Below are 23702 nucleotides of genomic sequence, written 5' to 3'. Positions count from 1 at the left end.
TGAAAACAGGATAGTCAGCACAAATGTATGCAGGAGAGCAGAACTAGCAGTGTAGGCTAACAGACAGAGTTACCAGGTACAGCAACAAAATCTTTGAAGAAAATTTGGAAAGTTGAAGAAAATGCATGGTTTAAAATACTTCAGGACAGTAAAATATTCCATTTTTCCCACAACTGAAAACTAAAACAGGCTGGTCCTCATTCCACTAAACCCAACCCTCTACGAAGATGCCATGAGGTTGAACAAAATCTCTGCTGGAACACCACTCAAAGCCAGAACTCCAGTTACATTTAAGTATTTTTCTATAAGCAGTATGTAGCCACACCAGGTGATCCAAGTGGCAATCTACTGATAATAGGTAGATGGCTACTTAGTCTAGCTGAGGAGAAAAATAACAGTTGTGAGGAAGCTTGCCTCTGCTTTAGGTGTCTGTACTAGGAAAGAGTAGTTTGTGAATGAAGCAACTGAAATCTAGGAAGCCACTCCACAAAAAGCTGTCTGAACCCTTATGAATTAAAGCTTTAACTAGGTTGGAGTTCCTAGTCTAATTGGTTAATAATTTAACACAATATAAGATCTGTCCTTAAAATCCAGGGAAGTGACGCATCTTTTTCTCTGTATATTAAGGCAGAAAGGGGCATTACAAAATACACCAAAAATGAAAATGGATTTCATCATCATTGGGCTTGGGAAAGACAAGTGAGAAAATTGGCTTATTTAAATGCAGCTCTGAAGCTGCTTAGGAGAGAAATCAGGACTGAATATGGACTGATACCATATGCACAAGTGCATTACTGCCTGAAGGATCTGGATCTACAGTGTACACACACTAAATATAATGTACCTATATGTTCTTGATGCAACAGCATTTTTCCACCACATAATTTTTTAAAAAGCTAATCACCACAAGAGCTATGTATTACCAGCTGCTCATGCTAAGGGTTCAGACTAAGCTTTCCAGAATGAAATACATGAAGATTAAATTTTAGTGAAGAACTATTCTAAATACTGGATTGAACTCCAGCGTCTAATGCCACATCCACAAAACCACTCATCCTATTTTTATTAGTGGGAAGTTATTATTTTTACTAGTTCATTAGTGGGAAGTGTAAGTGGCTTTCCCAGCCCCCCTGTAGTTTTTGTATTTTAACAGGAGTCAGTGGCAGACTTCGGTAGCAGAAACCCAAACAAGCAAGCAACTATAAAACTTCACATCTCTCAAAGTATCTGCAACATTTTAAAAAGTCGTAGAACAGAAACAGCCATTTACTGTCTACAGATATTTTATGCATATAACAAAAAAAGTTCTGTCATAGGTGCCACTTCAAGTCCTAGGTTTTATGCATGGAATGCAAAAATGACACAGAATCATAACAACCTTACCATGTCAACCAATGCCACATAGAGGAACATGCCTGCAGTGATTGCAAAGATCCACAGGGTGATGTTATTAGCATACTGTCCCACCGCTGTGCCTATCAGCATTCCTATGTAAGCCATCATGGCAGACAGGAGGTTGTACACAATAGCTTGCTTTACTGTCATACCTGCTTTAAGAAGCACAGCAAAGTCACCTAAAATGGAGACAGAACACAGGGGTTTAGTATCAATGCTTCTCAGGAGAATATAGCCTACATTTACTATCTCACCAACCCAGGGGATTGCCAAAGTAAAAATGCTGCTACAGAGGCTCAGAGGAAGACTAGGCAACAGGATTTGACAACTCTTATAAGAACTGTATTTATGTACCGCAATCCCTTGATTAAAATATGATTTAAAGGTGCCTATTCATCATGCTGATTGTCAGAAAGATAATGGTGATTAACCGTTAAAGGTAAATGGAGGAGCCTAGATCTGGTCCTCCCACAGAGAATACGTCTGTGCATACAGACTTGTCTTCATAGAAGTTCTTCATGGCACATAAAGCAGAGGCTTAGTTTTGATCAATACCTGTGAAAATTCCTCTTAGCTATACACCTCATTCTGCAAATTCAAGAGGAGGTAACAAGGCCTGAGTCCCCACAGAAGGTGACAATGAATTTGAGAAATATAGCACTAGGAAACTATAGCACATTCAGAAAGAATGACTTCACATCCATGCTGAATCAATTTTCTGGTTTAAGACATGACAGGTTAACCCGTTTTGTTTTGAATTCAGGACAGGTCTGCTAAAATTGCTGATAGAGGTAGACATTCTAGAAAGATCTAAATTTTCATCTTGTAATCAGCTTTGATAGTTTTACTCCCTTCAAACTGAACTTCTGTGAATATGAGGAGTGGAAGATGATATGCAGTCATGAGGGTAATTAATATAATATTCTCATGTCAGATATGCTAGAAATTGTTTAATCTAGAATCAAAACCTAGAATCAAAATAAAAAATATGTACAGTGAACTACTCACTTCTCATACAAGGTTAATTTAATCATGTTAACCTAGCAAGTTATAAGCACACGAATATATATTGCAATCCTTTATATACTGCAGCAGCTTCACTTAACTAATAATTGTACAGTACCATTGTCAAACCATGAACATCTGCTCTATTATTTCCCATCTGTGCCCATTACCTACCTTATACTTGGTATCTGCCTATATAAAATGTGCACTAAAATTTCATGCAATGTGTCTTATGGCTCACAGGAAAACAACAAGTTTCATTGTGGTTATTCTCATTATGTACTTTGAAGCAATATTGTTCCATTACTCCAAAGTTCTGGTCAGCCTTGCAGCATCTGCATTCCATTATGCTTATCAGGATGAGTATTGCAACAGCTTTTAGATAAATACAGATGAAGAATAGAATTGTTACCTAATTCATGGGGAAGCTCATGACAAAATACTGCTATAGATGTACTAATTCCTCCTGTCAGTCCAGCACTAAAAGCTGCTCCTAGGGGAAGAAAAAAAAAAATCCAAATGATAATTTACTATTTTCAAGTCAGAAACTTTAATCAACAGACTTTCAAGAGATGACACTCTTCTGTGAGAATGCACGCTCTAATATTTTTTCATTATGTCTGTGTCCTGTTTGTATATAAACTGAAATATTGGAAGTATCCTGGATGTGCATTACCACCGCATACTTTATTACTCGGTTTATCTGAAAGACAAATCCTGGGAGAGGAGAACACGACCAAGCAAAACAGAGACATAAAGGCAACAAGCTAATAAATAGCACCACTTTTACATTTTTAGGAACTCTCAAGTAGATCATGACAGTTAAGAATACACATGAGCAACAGTCTAGCTCTCTTCTTTCCAGGTTGGAAATCCAAACTAATATTTAACAGATAACCTCTCTATTTCCTTTATGCTTATTTGTAGAGCACATATCAGCAACATTAATAAGCCAGATCTGGAAAATAACGAGAAAAACATCGGCATAAACTGCTTTCAGTAACTTTTGTGTAAGCCAATTTAATTCAATCAACTTTAAGTTCATACCTTAAATAATTCTGAGATAAGAAAACTGGTATTAAATTTCTGTACTGTAGCAGAGAAATGCACAAGAAGAGCCTGTAGTGAGCAGCCAAAACAGGCAAAATAAAGTAGAAAGAGAAGACACAATCTGAAGACAGAGAGGAAATTTAACTTTCCTCTGGATTCCTCATAACTTGATATATTAACAAGATGAACATGCTTTTCTAAAATCTACATTTTACCAAAGAATCAGCTGTTTGGGCTTGACACAGGAATATTTAGAAATGGAGTTGCAATACAGTGAAGTTCTCAACAGATGGCGTAGTGATCCTTTTTGGCCTTAGAAGCCACTGTCTAAATGTCTTACCTGTTTAATGTGAAAATGAAGCAAAACGTTAATTTTTATGGAGTTTAGTTTCTTTAGAAATTGTTTGGAGAAACTGTAGTAGATTCCATTGTTAAGTCCAGAACCTAATAAGTAGCTTATACCCCGCCCTTCAAAATGGGTATGTTCCTTCTGCTAGTAGTTCAGAACCCTGTGTACTCTTAGTAGCTACCTTAGTAAAAAATTAAAAGTATGCACTTCAGTACTTTCACCATCATTTTGAATTGTATGACAGCTATTAAAAAAGTAATGTGTTTTACAGTTCAAATCACATTTAGAGGCTTATGTGAATCAAAGTTGATTTAATAAATCTAGTAAGATCTGTTTGGTACTTCAATTTCTTCTACATTTGGCTAGAAATAAATCTATACTGAGCATAAGCCAAAACAATACTTTGCTCAAACAAAAATTAAATTACACTAAGTAGCACTTTTAAAAAAAATTATTTCAGTAACCTGACTCATAGTACATTTATTATTTACAAGTACTGTATAATTCTATATATTAATAATAATTGAAATAGTACTTTTGTTACAAATAAATATTGTAAGTAAGACTGAAAGGAACTTATTTATTATTCAAAGGCAATTACAAAGACCCAAACAACAAGTGTGCATTACACGTGCTCCATAACTCATAAGGAGGTTTGTCTGCACCTATCTTTATTTGGCAGAGATTGCACTGTCACTACTATCAATACAGTAATCTTGGTGGAAACAGCCACAGAATATTAACAATGGGAAGACTATTACAATTAATGGTCTTTTAATTTCTGCTCTGAAGGAGATTAAACAATGCCAGTAACCATAGGAGCTAACTGGAAGCCTTACCTGTGATCACTGATAAGGAAAATATTACCAAAGTTACTAAAGGTAAGAAGAAACTGTTGAGAAATATTCAGTGCTTTTGCTTACCGATTGCTAAGCCATCACTAAAGTTGTGAATGCCATCTCCCATAATTACCATCCAAGCAATATTAGCTATCCCAGTATCTTTCAGGTCTTTTCCAGAATGACAGTGGCCATGGGAATGATGGGAATGTTTGTGATGCCAGTGGTGACTGTGTTTTCTAGCTATCATTTTATCTTCGCCATGGCTGTCATACTCTGAATCATGAAGATCATGCTCTTGAGCAGCACGTGAGACATCATTGTGAGAATGGTGCATATTGTTGTCCTCTTCTACAGACAAGAAGTTTTTGGGAGGGGACTCCAGCTGGCCATCTAAATCAGTTAGTTCAGTCTCATTGAGTCGATCTTCAGATAAAACTGAGTCATCTGCTCCTAGATTGAAGCCAGTTGGGAGAGATACTGCATTAATTCTCATTTAAAATATCACCAGCAACTACTGCATCATTGAGCTAAGAATTTAACTTCTTTGCGAAAGCAAAAAAATATTTTAACACATCCCAGTCTAGTAACTTTGTTGTCAACATTCAGCCAAAAGAATACATCTCTCACCGCTCCATGTTTTCACATGTATAGCATGTAGAAGTCTCCACTACAAGGCAACAGCACTGTATCCATAGCACACAAAGTCAGTTTTAGCCTGACCTAGGCTTGTATCTGTAATTTTGCTACTGACAAAGTTTATGGTTCAACATTGGGAAAGGACAGTTGCCAGAATGATAATAATGTCTTATATGTTGTAGATGGAATCTGAACGGCTCAGGAAACCTTAACTGGCAACTCTCTATGCATGCCCATACAGGTCACAACTTAGCCTTCACTGAAGCATACCCAGATCTGCCACTGATACAACAGATCTTTAAATAGTTTATTGCATGCATCTTTGCATCAGATGCTTGTGTCATACAGTGAGCTCCTTCAATGGAGCTCATTACCCTGCTAGCAATCAAAGCCATTTTTACAAAGAAACACAAAGCGAAAACAATGCAGAAGGCATACATGCAGGAATTTTAAGTCTACTAAAATTTCTAACGTATTAATAAATAAATGAAACCGGCAATCTATGCTCCAGGAAACAAAACCAATTGTGGAAAAAAAGCAGTTCTGGACAATGAATTTATTAGCAATAATTCAACAAAAATATTTCCAAGTCAAAAATAAGCAAACAGTAAGTGGAATTAAAAAAACAGGCACAGAGTACTTAAACAGCAAAGACTTCTAGATAAACAGACTCTAAAACATCATTTGGAAGCTGTTTAAAAAGTAATGGAATGGCCATTCAGGTGGCACTGCAGTTCAAAATTCAAGTTCAGCGTGGGCTTCCAGTGCCTGTAGCACAAATGATTTACTGATCAGCACAGTGCACTTTCAGAGGAACAGTGTTATAAAACCAGTACGTACTTCACGTTATTAGAAGCAAAATTCCTCTCATTGCCCGTTAAAAGAAAACAAAGACATTTCAAATACATGTACCACCATCCTCACAGTTGAAAGTCTTCCTATGTTCTATGTCAATGTCCCAAATCCCATTTCAAATTGTTTGAGTTGAGAAGGCTACAGTCCTAACTCTCCCTTCTACAAACCATTCAAATTAACAGAATTGCATTTGTATAAATATAGCCTAGGTATTCTCCATCAACAAATTAATTCAGCAGCCATGCAGACAACAGAAAGGGAAGGTGATGAAGCAAAGCCCTTCCCCTTCCCTCACCCGATCAAGAAGGGTGATATGGCATTCCTTCTGGGTACACACTGCACGAGCATTCAGACTGTCATGAAGGAACAGTATGTGAAAGTTGTTTTGGATACCTGAGGAATATTCAGAATACTTGGTTGTATTTATGAAAAGAAATTAATTTTGTTTAGCCTTCTCAGCCAAACTATAACTGGTCAGAGGCTGGAATCTTCAAAGTGTAACAGATATCCCCTTTCAGGTTGCGTGTGTTCATTTTTGATCTAATTTTTGCCAGGGCTGGGCTAGTCAGGCACAGCTTAACCAAAAAACACCCCAAAACCAAACAAAAGACCACAGCCACCCAAAACCTGACTGCTTCAGAAGTCTGAGAACCAGTCATATGGCATATTAGGAAGTGTTCAGAGTGCTCTCAGATCTAAGGAAAACACCATAAAAAAAGATTTAATAGGGAAAGCCTATTAAACCTTATTAACAATGATTTGCATAATAGCAGCAAAACTGTACAAGAGGTTACTTGCTACATGCCATAGGTTACATGCCATTACTTTGAATCTCATAATCAGAGAAAATTCTGAAAATAAATGCCTACCTGCAAGGGGTTTGAGCTGAAGCCAGTCAGCATCTGGTCTATTATTTAATTTGTGATCAGAAAGCTTCGTTCCAATTGGTGATTCTTCAGTCTGCTTTTTCTTGCACCATTTCTGCTTACTCTGCAACAGGAAACAGACAACATCTGGTTTGTAAAAAGACATCAATGGAAATAAAAGAAACTGAAATGTTGTCCAAAAATCTCTTCAACATAGACTAAGTTACTGTCTCTTAATATGTCTCACAGAAGTATGTGACTACAGAATATTAATCTTTTTAAGGCTCAGCAACAATATGTATCCCAGTGGAAATTCTTAGCTACCTACCACAGAAACTCACTCACTCACAAACACACACAGACGATATTTCACTTCAGTAATAGACTACATTATGACAAGGATTGCTCTAACAGCCCAGAAACACATCTATGCAGAGTTATTATATTTGCTTATTTTGTTCAAGAAAGCAAGCATGCAGCAAGAACAGCTCCTCTCTTTTGTTCAACTTTAGTTTTTTTATACTCATATAATTTCCTTGTATTTCCCTTTAGAGAAAAGCTTGCTACTTTCCTATCTGCAGCCCATAAAACAGAGGTCGTAGATTTGCCAAAGCAGCCTACGGGATTTAATTATTTAATTAATCTCAGAGAAGATTTATGCCCAATGTGACAGCTTTTATCTCTTTATCAGAAGATCTAAGAAATGCCTCCTCCAACACAGAAAATCTTTTGCTGCCTGTCCAGCTGAGGCAGCAAGTCTGACATGAAAACAGAGAACTTTAAAATTTTCCACACTCATGTTGAAAGAAGCAGTTACAGTTTCACCAAAATAATTTTCTCCTCAAAGTCGAATGATGGAGGCACAGTTAAAAGTGTATTTATATTGACTGTTGAAAGAACATGGCTCTTTGGTGGCTTGAATTTCTACACCCTGTCACACTGCCCCTGCGGTACTCGCTCTCCTTTTATACCACCATCATGAATACAGCATGCTCCCAGCCCTAAAAATCCAATCATTTTCAGGGAAACAAGTTAAAATTTGACTGGCAATTTATAGAAAGCGGGAGGTCTGCAAATTTTAGCATTTTCCCATGTGGAAAAACTGAGTAACTCTGTTACACTGGCATCGTTAGCTAATAGTATTCAGTTAAATTTCTTGTAAATTGTCTGACAATTGTCTGACTCCATTACCAGTGTTCTTACATACTGCCTTTCATATTTTTGCAAAAAAATCACAGCACTTTAGAGAAAGAGCTGTAATCTCTTTTACTTAGATCTACCTCCAAATATATCTGGCCAAAGAGCTGCAACCTGCCCCATCAGATTTCTACTCTGTCTTCCCAAATTACCTTGTTAAGAAAAGCAACCTCTTTTAGAAAAGGGTTTCCTCACATAAAAATCAAACAGAATGCAGATTAGCAGCACTTGTTCATGTTCACAGAATAATGAATCATCACACAGCCAATTCCTCAACACTCAGAAGATAACTTCAGGTGCTATATTTTAAAATAGCATGCAATTTTAGTGTGTACCTTTTGTTTATTGTAATGCTTGTACATTCTTATACAATGTTCAATGATGAACAAAACATAAATGCCTCCAAGTGCCACAAGACCTTTCAGCACTGGATCATTTTCTTCTAGAAAGCCTTCAGTCCGTACTCCATGTCCATGGGCATGTCGATGAGAACGCTTGTGTTCATGAACATGACCTTGGCCATAGTGGTGACTATGGTTGTGGCCTCCATGTGACTATTAGGAGAGAAAATAAAAACACAGCATGACCTGGTGCAATCAGGAGACTGAAATGGCTCTGAGCTCAGATGACAAAATATGTAACATTGCCAGAAAAGTAAGCATAAAAAGACTTCAAGAAGTTGGGCTGTGTTTTGGTGTTTTGTTTTTTTTTTTTTTATACAAACACATTTTACCATAGAAATTTTTCATTAGACTATTCATTACCATGATCAATTAAAAAAATATTCCTCTGGGAAATTTTTAGGGGGGGGAGTGGGAGATAATCTAACTTCAGCTTTTTCTGTCACAATGCTGAAGATAATGAGACTAACACTCAGAAATGTCACAAGGAATTACCATTCTTATACTCCCATTAGCAACCAAACCTCATGGGTTTTTTTTAACTATTACAGTCAATTACAGCCTTAATTCTGATCTGAAATATAAACTTTCAAAAAAAATACATGACCAAAAATTTGAATGAAAATTTACAGAAAGAAAACACATAAACATTAGTCTTATTGCTAAAAGAATTAAGGTAACAAAATTCTAGAAAACATTTCCCCTTTGAAGAATTACAGTATACCATCACAAATTAAAAACTGCTTACCTTCCCAGGAACTTGGACAATTTCTTGATTCAGTAAGTTAGAGGTTACTTTCTCCCCAAAAGCTAGTAACCAGGAAGGTTAATCCCCCTGACATATTTTTAAGTGGTACTGATACACAACTATCAGTAGACAAGAGACAGTAATACTGCTAAATTTAAAATACTCTTGTTGGTCTCATTAAGTGTTTTAAAATACTGTGACAGAAATTAAACATGAGTACACAACCACTTTTAAATATTTTTTTTCTAATTATTTTTTTAAGAAACACACATTTCCTTTCTTTTTGTTAAGAAAGTCTCAAACACTGTTTCAAGATGTCCCTCACAGTCAAGCCAACCTACATCTGCATGAGTGACCATTTGTTTGTTGATAGCTTGTCAAACAATTCTTTGAAAATTCTATGTTCAGTCACAATTAAGAATAAAAGGTAAGGAAACAATACTTGCATGTGGCAACAGATGGAGTAGTGCATCTCCACTCATTGTTCCTACAGCCAGAGCTACCAAGAAAGTTAGAAGAAATTTGAAGCACCATTGGTTAATGATGGGAATCAAGATCACACCTAGCAAGGAAAGCAGGCTAATGACGGTGATAGAGATGATACCACAAAACCAAGCTGTGGGAAGAAATGAATACAGAAAGGTTATCAGAACAATACTTGTAAAACTTTTAAGACTGATTAATGACTTTCAACTGTCTCTTAAGAAGGTGACCTTCCTTTAACCCAAGTTGTGTGATTGTTCATTCAAAAGGTGTTGAAAAATAGGAAGGCAGTACTGAAGTCCACAGCAAAAAATACACAGGCTTATTCACAGTACAGTACAATACAGTGAAAAACATCAGAAGACAATCAGCTAAAAAGAGTCCAGCAATTCTTCCTGACTGTAAGTTCCAGGCTTAGCCGTGTAGCCCTTAATGAAACACAAAAAGCAAAAGCTTTCATGTTGGAACAAAAACATCTCCACTACTTAACTTACTAGGGCTCTACAAGCACTAATTCATATTTAACATTTGTTTTTAACACGATTCTGATGCAAAATTTAACTGGAATCAATATACCTCCTTTGTTAGGAGTAACTTGATGAGTTAGGCACCATTCATTTCACCTGTGCTTTGAAACACACATTTTTATTTATGAGAGGTAAGTAAGACTCAACCTTTGATAGAGGAACTTTAAAATCAAATACTATAATATTAAAGAGCTTGAAGAGCTGAAAGCAACTTGCTACCAACAAAAAGCAGTATACATTTTTTCTGAGAACCTCTATTGCTGTCATTAGAAGAAAAAGTGATAATGCGACATGGTACATTCGACATAATCCTGTTAATTAGGGAAGATGTGCAAATTTATATATGACATGGAAAAGGAAGAATCACACAAGGAACAGATCCTATAAGCAAAGAAATATGGCTCTTGCAGTCAGCATCTCACCCTAATAAAATATTTTTTCTTCTACTTTTTCAAGTCATGAGTAAGGCTGAGAATGAAAAACTGTTGGGTTTTTTTTCCCTCTCTCTCTGCTTCTCTATCACTTCTCTTGTTTCTTCCCATCACAGAAACTTCAAAGAACAGGACGCAAAAACTGTTTTAATTCCAACAATACAGTTCAAAAGGTTCACAGTCCCAAAGACAGGACTAGTTGCTGCTCCTATTTTACAGACATAAACTGTTTGGGCTGAGATCTTCCATGAACATGATTTCGTCAATCTGAACTTTTTTTTTTTATTTATTTATTTTAAGTTTTAGCCTAAATGCTTCAGTTTTTACGAGTTTTTTTTTCCTAGCTTCATTCTTAATCAAAAATGTCTACACAGTTTGCCAACTTTAATGAAAACTCACAACTCCTGATACAGAATCTTTCGCATTTCCATACTTTGGCGCATTATCTGACTTTCCTTACATCTATGAAGGTCCACTCATTTTTGATCAAGCTCAGGAAAACATCCTGGGAAATGGGGGGGTTGGAGGGAGAGGAGAAGAGAGGAGGAATTAATATGTTGTAGCTGCTTGATGAATTTTATAATTTAGCAGTCAAATGTCCCAAGAATTCTATCTGTACCAAAAATGCTACAGATCAGATTTGACAAGATTTTGCCACTAGAACGGTGGCTGCTGCAGGCCTGGTCTGGTTCAACACCAAAACTTACAATGTTTGCTGTTTTAAATTTTATTTTGGGATATTCATTCTTATGAAGTCTGTAGCTGTCATTCCACAACAGTGCAGAAAAGGAAACAATCCAATTCAAATGCAAAGGGTACAAGAGCACATCCACCAGGAAAAACTGATTGGCAAAAGCTTTAGGAAGTATGCAGCGTACACTGAAACGCATATTGACACCGAGAGGAAAACAGAGAGTTGGTGAAAAGGCAAAGACTGCCATCAGATGAGGAACTGAAAAACAGAGGTTGGAAAATGGGAATACAAAAGTAGGTCTAGAGTGGAAGCAGTATCCTGCTGACCAAAATACTGCCACTACACAGCCTTGATTCATCCCCAGAGCACTTCAATCACGTACTCTGGATTAACAGGCTCTGTTGAAAGAAACAGCATACATGGACTTGCAATTCAATGCTGAATCATGCATGTGTGCACAAGTAGCCCTAATAAAAATTACACAGCCATTTGGCAGGACATTGGATCTCCAATCTGGATGCAGACATTATGATGTTAAGTGCCATGTTAGATGACCAACAGCCTTACATGGAGAAAAATGCAAACTGGCTTAAGGTTCACATATCATAGCATAGATTTGGCAAATGCATCTCTGAAGGGCTTACATAGTCTTATGAATGATACAGTATCTAAACATGGCACCATGATTAAGACGAGGCACATGAGAATTTGAATACGGAATCTGTGCACCTCTCAGATCTCAGTCGTCAGCTTCTGCCTCTGTTTAAACTCTTAAAAAATGCTATGGAACCAAAATTATCAGCAAAAGGTTGCTGTCAAGTCAAAGATAAAAAATATATGCAAAAGCTGTGCATGACCCCACAGTTACATATATGTACAAACACTCCTCATATAAAAAGGACTACTAAGGAAGACTTATGACAAAATTCTGACACGAAATTTTATTGAACGATTTCATTCAACTGTAATGTTCAAAACACTAAAATATTATGGAAGTGGAACTAACATGCAATATTATGAACACTGCAAGAGCTCTTAAGTTATAAAAGATCTTGGTGTATCACACTCCTAGGAATACTGTATAAAGCTTGGTCAATGAGGTGAAGTTACTATGCACTGGCTTGTAAAATACTTCTGTGGAAAGAAACAGGAGGGAGGTGACTGAACAATTTCTTCAGTAAGTGACCTCTGTTCAAACAGTGGGGAGCAAATGAAAGACCCAGATTTGGACAGCTGTCTGTAAATTAAAACAGACTAAAATGGTAGTAAGGCAGACTCCTTGGAAGGCTGAGAATGGTTAGCTATCTGCAAGCTTTAACAAGAAAGCAAGCTAACAGAAAGGTTCCACTGAAGCAAAGCCTTCCTGGGTTCAGAATGGTAAGCTCCCGGGAACACTGGCATCTGCACAGGCAGATTTACAAGATATATCTGATCTGAAATACTTTTAATCAACAGCTCTAACTGATCTCCATCTTTAAAAAAACTGCTTACTGTTTACTTGTATCACTTCTATTGGCTTGATTCATAGTAGGGTGTACCTTTCCTTTTAAGTTGTTTAGGAGCCTTCAATGTTAACAATGCCACCTCTTCCAATAGGTACACTGTGAAAGCTCAGTTGTACGTATAAACCCTTGAAAATCCTGTTAGAAGATGTTACAGAACTATCCGTAAGTTACAGGTACAAAACCCAACATGGCTTTCATAAATTTTTGGCCATCAGTTAATTAAATCACTTTGCTTTAGAAAACTGCACTATCGGAACTAATGGAAACCTTACAGGTTAGTATCAATGAATAGAAACAGCACTGGTCTATTAAGTTTTTTTGAAAGTTTTAATTAAAACTAAAGAAAACCACAGAGAGCCAGTGTTTAAAAATGTTTGCATCCTCCTAACTTTGGCAAATATTTCTATCTAAAAATGTTTACATTAGCTCAGGCAAGCACACATTTTCATTTTAGTAGAATCCTACAACCTGCAGGTTAAGTTACTCTATGACTGACATTTGTCCTACACCTCCCACAATCCCCATATACTGGTTAAGATTTGGTACTTTGTGATTCACGTCCTTACTTAAGAAGGGAAAATGATTATTACATCAACTGAAGTCTCACTGTAGTTAATACAACAGTATACAGGAAATTGTTATGAAGAATGATTTACCATTATCTAATCAAGTTGACCTATTTTGGAAGTTACTGCTTGTTTTCAGAGCCAAATCAATAAGTTAAAAACCAATTTTTTACAATTAACTGGCAAATGTGTTATTTATACTCAAGATATCAGATGCCATAAAACACATTAAATGTTCATAATAAGCTTCACTAATTTTGCAAATTAAGTCTCTTAAAATGTTTAAGGTCTTCAAGCTGAGTTATTCATCAACTCCCTTAGTCATTACAGAGAAAGAAAATGCATTCTTTTAAAAAGAAGCACTCATCTGTAGAAACTCTCTAATTAAACTGGTTCAAAGCCTGTGCAACATGACAGTTTGGTACATGGTTTCAACATTTTAATTGGCAGAAAATGCTTAGAGCTACTCTAGAAATCCTCTGGGTAATAAGGCAGGGATCAGCTCTTACTACAATGAGACTACCCCCCAAAACAATCTTCTGCCATATATAACACACAGTATATTTGGTTTACAGCAATCTTTGAACAGTTAACAAGACAGTAGCTGTGTCATGTCACTATAGGAGATTTATGTATAACAAGTTAATTATTTTAATGACTCCAGCATTGTTAAGAAAGATTACCAGCAATGCATTCTTTCCAACAGTTAACATCTATGAGAATGTAGTTACTTCAAGCTTTATTTCTAATGGCGCTAATAAGTACCTACATACTAATCAATATTCACAATTAACAATATTTTTATTTTCAAACCATAGTCATTGTACCCAAGATTTTTTAGATTTCACTGCAGCTACACATCTGTCAACAGTTCCATTATAATTTATGAAAGATAGCAATAGTAAACATTATTTTAAAAGTATACTCAGTTATGAAATCACAACAATGGATGCTGCCCGCAAAGTAACCGCTTTAACAATAGTAAAAATATTTTTAGCTTAGAACTATGGTAAGAAGAAAAAGTCTACTGATATTTTACTCAAGGCACACACACACAAAAAATTAAAACTGCCAATAGAGGATTTTGATTGAATACTTCTCATATGCTTAAGAGAGAAGTAGTATAGAATAATTGACACTGGAAGTCAGAAAAGGGAAGTGTTGTCAGAAATGGCAATTTAAATGCTCTTGTATCATGCTTGAGTCTTTATATTTCTTAAGTTCACAAAAAATTCTGGATGTCAATTCTACAAATTTGCATCACTGCTAGCATATAAAAACGGTAACATCTGAAATCATATCTTCCAGTGAATGAAGGTCCTGTTCCCTATTCCTGAATGAACAGATCCAGGTCAAATTTCTTAAGAAAATGTGTGCCAAAGGAACACTGCAACTTTCCAACTTTGAGATAAACATATGGACCACCTCAGCCACACTACAAAAAAATTACATATTTTAAATGATGGAAACAATCCAAACTGTGGGTGGCCTTGCTCATCCCTAGAGGTCCTTCTCTCTCCAAAGACTCTGAACCTTGCCTATGTTCCTACTACAAAGGAGTCCAACATCTGAAGATATGTGGGAAGAATACAGGCCAAAATGCCTGGGCCATAGGCCCAATGATAGCGCATTAGGCCTCAATGATAGAAGACAAAAACAAAAAAGAAATAAAAATAAGCAAACATAAAAAGTGAAAATAATGAAAAAGGATAAAAAGGTACAAGAAAGAAAGGTATGCCTCCCTGAGCCATGGTTACTTAGGAGAGGCTATTATACCACCAAACAGGATGCTATGTCTCCTGACTTAAAGGAGCACGCTGTCTCAAATTTCTTCTAATAAATATGTTAAATCTCAACCATTCCTTTACTCTACAGTCAATGCTAACCATATGACATTTCAAACTTTGAAGTTAGTATTTACAATGCAAAATAATTTTGAAGGCTTTAGCTGTTACACACCTACCTGATGCACCTGTTTGATCTTTATTCTCAATTGATGCATTTTTACTTTTAATAACATCTTCAAGCTCATCATAATGTACAATACAAAGCCTTCTCTCAATCTGGTATAGCAAAGCAGGACACATGTATATAAACAATTCAGGAGATATTGGAGAGCTGGTTTCTAGACCATAGTACCGTAGCAGCTGGGTAACATTTAAGCACTGCAAGCAAATTGTACAAACAAATTAAATATGAAAGCAACTATTTCATTAAAAACTACAGTTATTTAAAATTTAGCATATGATTTGAAAACACAAACAGAAAGTAGAAACTCTGGCCCACAACATTCCACCAGTGCTAAAACATGTTTAAGCTGATCTAAGTGGTTTATGAGGGGAAAGAAACACTGCACTACAAACTCAGTCTCCAAATACCTATATAGTTTTTGATAAATGTCAATGAAAATGAATTTCCATATTCTTTACCATTACACAGCACAAGTAATGAAGAAAGAGCAACAGGAAAGGAGTGGAAGAACATAAATCCAAAATAGGATTTCTAACACTTCTCTGTACCTACCAACCTTCTGCGTTTGGAGTTTCACGTTTTACTTCAGTCTAAAAACTCAAACTCAGCACTCACTCCATCCTTTCCTACTCTGACTTCCAGTTTAAAACCATGATATCAAAATGTCCTGCTTGTGTAGTTAACTGTAAGGGGGAAGGGAAAGTATATTTATGGTTCTGGCAGAAATAACAAATGCTGAAGGGACAAATGGAAGAACTTACACCAAGCACAGTGCTACAGAAGCTACATCAACAATGCTTCACAATCTCTTAGGACAAAGAAATTAGAAGCATGTTGAAAAGATACAGGTGTGTCATTTAGGAAACAGTGTCTGTGCAGTTTCAAAAAATGTTAATAATCTTAGATTCAGAAAGAAGTCCCCAAAAGGTGTGTGTGCAGGGCAAGTATTCATGAATATTGGTGTCCTGGGTTCAGCCAGGATAAGAGTTAATTTTCACAAGAAGCTGGGAGGGGCCAGAGCTAGGACAGCTGACTGAAACTAACCAAGGGGATGTTCAATACCATATGACATCATGCTCAGTATATAACTGGGGAGCTGGCTGGGGGGAGGAGGAATTGAAGCTTGGGAACAAGCTGAGTGTTGGATTCCAGGTGGTGAGCAATTGCATAGTGCATCACTCGCTTTATATATTCTTTTATTAGTATTATTATGTTTCTTCTCTCCTTGTGTTGTCCCAGTAAACTGTCCTTACCTCAACCCAGGAAGTTCTACCTTTTTTTTTTTTTCTTCCAATTGTCCTTCCCATCCCACTGTGGGGTGGGGGGAAGGAGTGAGCGAGCAGCTGCGTGGTGCTTTGCTGCTGGCTGGGCTTAAACCACAGCAATTGGGAAGGGAAAAAACCCCCACCTGTAAGCACGGTATCTCAGAAAGCTTTAAGGATCTCCTGTACACAGATAAATAGGCAAGAAGATAGATCTCTGAGAAAAGATGGGTGATGGGCGGACAGAAATGAAAACCCATAAATTAAACTCAAGACTGTGGCAGCGACCTTTAGCATTTTCACTCTGCTACCTGTATTACGCAAAAGTCGCAAATGTGCTTCTGCATTATTTTTAGGTATGCACCTTCAGTTGTTATGTAAGAACAGCGAAAGTCAACTTACCGATTCTCCATTTCATACCCACCTCTTCACGATCACGTTCATCTTCATTACGATCCTTATGACTACGCGTTGAAAAAAGGGCATGTTTTCTTACACTAATCTGCTTATGAGGTGCCTCTCGCTTGCTGGTATGGTGGTGTCCGTCTTCATTACCTAAACTGGAATCTTGATGTCCATGACTAGTAGAACGGCCACTACTGTGTTCATGATGGTGTACGTGCAAGTGAGATGCATCGTGTACATGATCACGTTTATGAACACGATTGTGCTCATACTGATCACCTGGATCATGATCTGGGGCATACTCCCGTGTAGCATCTCCTGAAGTCTCACTGACCTTCTTTTGCTTCTTCTTCTGTTTCCGTTGTTTTCTCTCTGGCTGATCCTGAGTTGTGTTTGTCTCTGTTGAAGGTTCATGTTTCTGTTCTCCATGTTCACTATGACTAAGTGAATCATTGCGAGGATGATGTGTACCATTATGGTCATGATGATGTAGACGAGGGTGGTGATGATGGTGATGGCGACTCTGGTCATGAATTTGTTTGCCATCATCTTTTACCGATGGCACTACTGCATCTCTCTCAGGGTCGCATTTATGATTTCTCTTTGCAGCCATACCAGTCATGGTTTGGTTTTCCGAATCTGAGTGGCTATGAGGATGGTTATGAGAGTGAGAATGCTTTCCTTCCTGTACTTCTAAAGCATATAAGTGAGAAACATGATCATGGCCAATATCATCATGATTTATCATCACTACTTTTACCTCTCCTAAACCAAGGCTTATTAACAGTTTTTCCAGGCCAAAAAAAGATAATCTTCCATTTTCACCGTAACGATCAAAAATCTTTTCAATGTAGTATTTTTGTTCATTTTCAGCTTCCAACGTTGAAAATTTACTCGGCATAGATTCTGTTCCTCCATTCTGGAAGTATGGTGCATTTGAGATCTGATAGTCATTATGGTAGTGTACATGTTCCTTTTTAGGACCATGGTCATGTCCATCTTCATGGCAATGATTGCACTGATGAAAGATAAATGTCAGCAAACAAATGATGCAAAATTTTGTGTGCATGTGTACCTTCATCTCTGTTTCCTACAAGAAACACAAGGGGAAGCATGTAGGTGTAAAAGCAATCTCAACATTTGTGCTCCATGAGTTATCAGTCTGGTATTTATTTGTACCAACTGAATGACTCGCAAATCTTTTCAGATATTGGCATTAACAGAATAACAATTGCAGTATTTTTACTGCAGAATTTGTATTAAAGTACTTTTCTTATCCAACAGTAAGATAGGCTCTGTGTATTTTAGAGATGCAGTCTTATGCATCATACTGACAGGAGGCAGTTACAAGAAAAAGATCAGCATTTACAGTCAATCAAAACAGAACATTTTTTCTGTATGTTTTCAGAGGCATCTATGCTTATGATAACCTATAATATTGAAAATCTTGTTAAAACACAAGTTATAAAAGAATAAAAGTTATTTAAAAGCAACAATAGTGTATTTTCTTATTTATGGGGATGACAGGCAGATAATAGTTGAAAACCCACACATCATTTGTTCTCTTATGTGCTGCACCTCCACTAAACACACACACTGCACAATTCCCTATTTTGATTCATAATTACTGATTTAAAAATAAGTTTTCATTAACCAACTCCAGTGCATTGCTTAAATGTTTGTATTTTTAGTACTTTTTACTTACATGAGTTTACTGATTTCAAAGATCTACATAGATGTCAATTTAAAAAGGTTATACAGAAAATGTCTGTTTATGCAACTCAAAAAATACTGTTAATGCTGACACAGTCTAGCTCAAAGTAGTTAGTACTGATTTTTAGAAACTGTATCATCAATGTGGTTTTCAAGTTAGTATTACATGTAAGAAACTTACTATTCAACATCAGATAAGAGGACACTGCAGAAGTCTACCTTGTTTTCAGACTTGAAAACAATTCGCTATTTTACAAAATACAACAGCTTTATTTTGTTTACATCTGCTAGCAAACACATATATAAAACCAGAATAATTACTATAAAAGAAACTTTTAAGAAAAAAAATCCAAGTTTATGTAAAAACATTATCAAATTAGAAAGCTAAAGAAAAGCCAAGAACTGTACTTTATGACTTCTATTTTCTAGATACTTATTTTGGGTAGAGAATAACCTCTAAATAAATAATCATTTAAACACTGCCAGGGTTATCTAGCAACACTTGATTTGTTCTGCCAAATAATTTGTACCAAGCCCAATAAAACGTGTAACATATACAACAGTTCTGCTAGATACATGTGGTAGATAATCAAGCCCTCATATCAGCAAAGGAGCAGACAACAAAAAGAAGCATGGAGCTTCCCAATCAATCTGAATGGTTGAATGACTATTTTGAACAGTTTAACAGAGTTGACTAAAATAGACAAAGGAAACAAGTACAGAAGTAGGGCTTTTTACACATAAATAGTTAAATTTAGAATATGACTGAGAAGGAAATGAGAGCTGAGAGAAAGGATAAGGACAGAGCTCCATCCACCCTGCTTTCTGTATACTCAGATGCTACCAAAATACTGCAGCAAATGCAAGGATGTAAAGTAACAGGAAAACAGGCCAAGTGTGATTTCATCTGTTTTTACACTGAAAGCAGTTTTAGTTCCTCATGAGCACCTTAACTTGAGCTGCAACTGACCCTACATTCACAAAGATGCAAGTGACCTAGTCAATGCATCCTAAAATGCTACTGACTTTCAGACAAGAAATGGAAAATTTAGTCGCCCTTCTCAAGCCCGTACCAGCTGCTAACGAAACTGTGCTTTGTGAAATCGGTCAGGAAAGTGCTTTGCAGCAAACCACAAACATTTAAAGTCCATTTTAATTTCCTAAAATATTAGCTTGATGTTTTGCGTTTAAGCACTTGCAACCACATTATTGCACCAAAAAAAAAAAAAAAAAAAAATCTCTTGGAAGCTCCTATACTTGCAACAGGTTGACAGAGAAAAAGAATCAGAGGAATAAAAAGGAAAGGGCTACCTTTTAATGACTTTCTATAGCAAATAAATGAGTTAACAGAGAAGACTGGGGGAAAAGTTTTTCCTGTTAACCTCTGCAAATACAAAACACAAAAATTCACTTTTCACTGGAGCTTCAAACGCTTGCAAGATTAAAAAAAAAAGCAGATCTCTCTTTTACAATACTGACCCAGTTACAAATGGGTAAGATCATAAGATCAGAAGAGTATCTGTCAAATGGAGGCATCTGCATCAAAATTGATTCCACGAACGTTGGATAGGTCAATGGGTAATCATTGTATATTACAGTTTTATTTTTATAAACAGCTGTTCAATCATCAGTCTGGAATGGCCGCAGATTGTCTCCAGTTCAATCACCTACATTCCAGTTACTGATTTAAGGGCTTTGACAAACCTTTTCAAGTAATTTAGTATGATGGGTTCATCCCCCAAATTTACTGAGATACTATTTTCATATAGTCTTTTTCACTCATGGACTCTATTTAAGGCATCCTTAATGTTCTTATAAATACATCACTGGGATTAGTACAGAAACATTAAAAGCATCTCAAAAGCACCTTCCAGTAGCTTTTTCCCTTCTCCTCTGAGGAAACAGGTAAGTACAGTGTTGTTACTGGTGGAGTAGAAAGAAACAGGTTGCAAATCTTCATCCAAGAGTCACTGGACTGAGTCAACCCTCAGACTGTATGACTGGAAACTCATTCCATAACCTTTAAATAAAGAACATATGCTCTTTCTCACACAAGCTGAGGACGTGGGCTCTGTGACTTACATTATCCCAGGAAGAAGAAACATTCTGGCAGTAAGTAAAGGTACTGGATCAGCAGTATGGCTGGTGACAGATCAACAGAGCTCCACATTTCTATAGGAATATGCTGATTTTCATCAGCTGAGGATTTACAATGTTGAATGTTACTTAATGTGAAGAGCAGGTTCAGGATCTGGAATAAGCAGTTAAGGTATGTGCAAGACAAATGAAAGCCCTGGGAGAAAGATGAACTTATATGTGCTTGCACAGAAGACAGCAGCAGCAGGTAAGTACATGCAGCGTACTGGAATGCTCTAGCAAATTGTTCAGTATTTCTTTAATGTCAGTTTCTCAGTACCAAAAAAACCATCTCAAATTTAAGTAAAATTCAGTTACTGAAAGGATACTACTTTTGTAGGTAAGACACCTTTTCTCCCCCTTTGCCACATAATGGTAATATAACCAGAACAAGCAAAGTCAAATTATTCTCATTTAAACAAGCACGATTCAGACTAAAATATCTCTACCAGGAAATTCATGACTAAAGCATGATCATAATCCTTTTCACAACCTCATGATCTTTTTCATGTGACTGTCTCATACAATACTACCAATGCATTACTTTGAAACTTTAGTCATGCATCCCTAATTGTGGTGTTTAGCTTTGAATGGTACCTTTTCTCCATGCCCTAATAGTTAAAATCGCTTGTAACCTATGATCATGATTCATTGCTGAAATACAAGAGCTCAGCATTATCAGACCAATTTCAAAATCAATTAGATGTCTCACTATTTTCAGTTAAAACAGTAATAACCCTAGCACAATATTTTTAATCTTCTATTATATAACCTTCTGTATCTTCTATCACAATTCTTGTTACAGAACAAAGATGCTTACAAAACAAACGTACCCATCATAAAAAGTCTCAAACAAAACAACGATTAAGAGTTGATTATTTATTTGTTTCTTTTTAAACAAGCTTCATTATTCTCCAGGCAATTATAAATAGCTGTCATCTTTAACCTGTCAGGCAGTATTCATACGTGTAAAATACCGGAAAGTTGAAGTCCAAATTCTATACATTTCAGTGGCACAGAATTGTATATAGCTGATCTCAAGACAAGAACATTAAGACTCTCGAATCCCTTCAAAAGAATACGAAAGGACAGCCTGAGGACAAGGCCACAGCAAAGTTGAAAAAAATTCTGCCTATTACTGCTGTCAGCCTTTGCCTTATTTTATTCACTTACTTGATCCCCTGCTGCCTTCCCTCCATAGGCTGGCGATGGTCAGGCATCCAACAGGGGGAGACAGGAGGGAAAATACCTAGCTGTGTGTTGGGCAAGAAACTACAGCACCCATAGGCCAGAGCTGGAAATAACAGCACCTACTACATTTCCTTGAACTGCAAACAAGAATGACGCAAGTCACTGAGGACCCACTCAGGCAGTGGGACAACCCCACCCCAAGTCAAGCTGCCAAGTTAGAGCAAATATGTAAATTTACAGTGATTAAGATAAATAGTTCTGCCACACCAACGTCTCAGAAATCCCACACAGTGCTGCCAAATGCATCCCCTCCCCTCCTCTTTCATCAATGCAAGCAAATCATTCACACTAAACGCAGTACTGATTGCATATCCCTATACTAGGTTTTTAAATCAGAGGCTTGACGTCAAAGTACCTGAGCAGTACATCAGCAAAGAGTTGCTTTTTCTATATGGAAAACTCACAATATCTCTATTCTACACCATTGTCTGCCTATGGTGTTTCATCTATTAAACTAAATGCACCTCTGAAGAGAGTTGGCTTTTTTTTTTTTCCCCACAGCCTTTTTCATTCAATTTCCCTTGGATTCCTGATACTTCTCCACAGCGCCTACTATTTCAACTGTTTGTCTTTTACAGCACTTTATTTTTGAGAAGAATTCATTTAAAGCCTGGAATATGAACATGATTTTGGGGGACATTTTTGTTTATTTATCACCAACTGCTTCGCTGAAACTAGAAAACCAGTTTGATAGTTAGCCTTTACTTAAACCCAACAAACTTTGATTCAAATAAAGTGGTCATACAAAATTCAAACTTAGTTGAAAGTCACATCTATCATTTTAGTGTTTGCAACCCGCATACTACAGCATTTTTTGTTAGTGTACAATGCTGATTAGAATATTTTAATTGCCCAAGTTTCTTCCCCCCACCCTTTTTCCTGTCTGCTCCCAACAATTTTAATAACCTGAAATATTTGTAACACAATTGCACTGGATTTCTCCCCTTCCCATTCTCCTTCCCAAGTTATTTTAGTTTCTCTCCCTTTTTGTTCAACTTTCTTTCCTTGCTTTCTCTGAAGAATGTTCTGCCTTTTTTTTTTTCTATCTGCAGAAGAGATCTTTGAAAAATATCTTTGACTCCTCTAAGCAGTTAGTCAACCTGAATGCCACAATGAGTAAAGTGCCTTAGCAAGACTTCATGGGCAACCTGAAGTTTCACACCAAACAAAAATACCAAACACATGCTTCAGCTAAGATAAGAGAGAACTGACAAAGACAAAAGGTGTTAAAAATAAAGACAAAGCAATATTCTTACCAAACTAATATTCTCTGTTCAGCACTGAAAAGTTAAGCACTTACATTACTCATTTCTATTAAGAACTGCTCAGAGTAAAAATGGCAATTTTTTTAAAAGAGAAGGGAAATATTTCTTGAAATAAAGCTACTGGCTACATAAAGACAGTTTTTCTTACA

General features: G+C 36.6%; 1 protein-coding gene across 8 annotated transcripts in view; it reads right to left on the bottom strand.

Moving 5' to 3' along the window:
• SLC39A10 (solute carrier family 39 member 10) overlaps positions 1-23702 on the bottom strand; it is a 133107-nt gene that overhangs the window by 6664 nt on the left and 102741 nt on the right. For 5 of the 8 annotated variants that reach the window (XR_012650423.1, XM_075028027.1, XM_075028028.1 and 2 more), the window contains 8 exons: positions 17208-18278; positions 15514-15715; positions 9791-9960; positions 8531-8749; positions 7002-7122; positions 4723-5091; positions 2813-2893; positions 1384-1574 (listed from right to left, as the gene is read on the bottom strand). Coding sequence is in view for 7 of the 8 variants with exons in the window: in XM_075028027.1 (XP_074884128.1) it covers positions 1384-1574; positions 2813-2893; positions 4723-5091; positions 7002-7122; positions 8531-8749; positions 9791-9960; positions 15514-15715; positions 17208-18269 (2415 nt within the window). In the remaining variant the exon portion in view is untranslated. Of the gene's footprint in view, positions 1-1383; positions 1575-2812; positions 2894-4722; positions 5092-7001; positions 7123-8530; positions 8750-9790; positions 9961-15513; positions 15716-17207; positions 18279-22210; positions 22310-23702 lie in introns of those variants that run through there. The other 3 variants (XM_075028032.1, XM_075028030.1, XM_075028033.1) reach the window with 3 other exon arrangements.

This window comes from Buteo buteo, chromosome 5 (genome assembly GCF_964188355.1).
Source record: "Buteo buteo chromosome 5, bButBut1.hap1.1, whole genome shotgun sequence".
Taxonomy (NCBI): domain Eukaryota; kingdom Metazoa; phylum Chordata; class Aves; order Accipitriformes; family Accipitridae; genus Buteo; species Buteo buteo.
The sequence above is the reverse complement of the archived record's forward strand: the minus strand, read 5'-3'. Positions and strand labels throughout refer to the sequence as shown.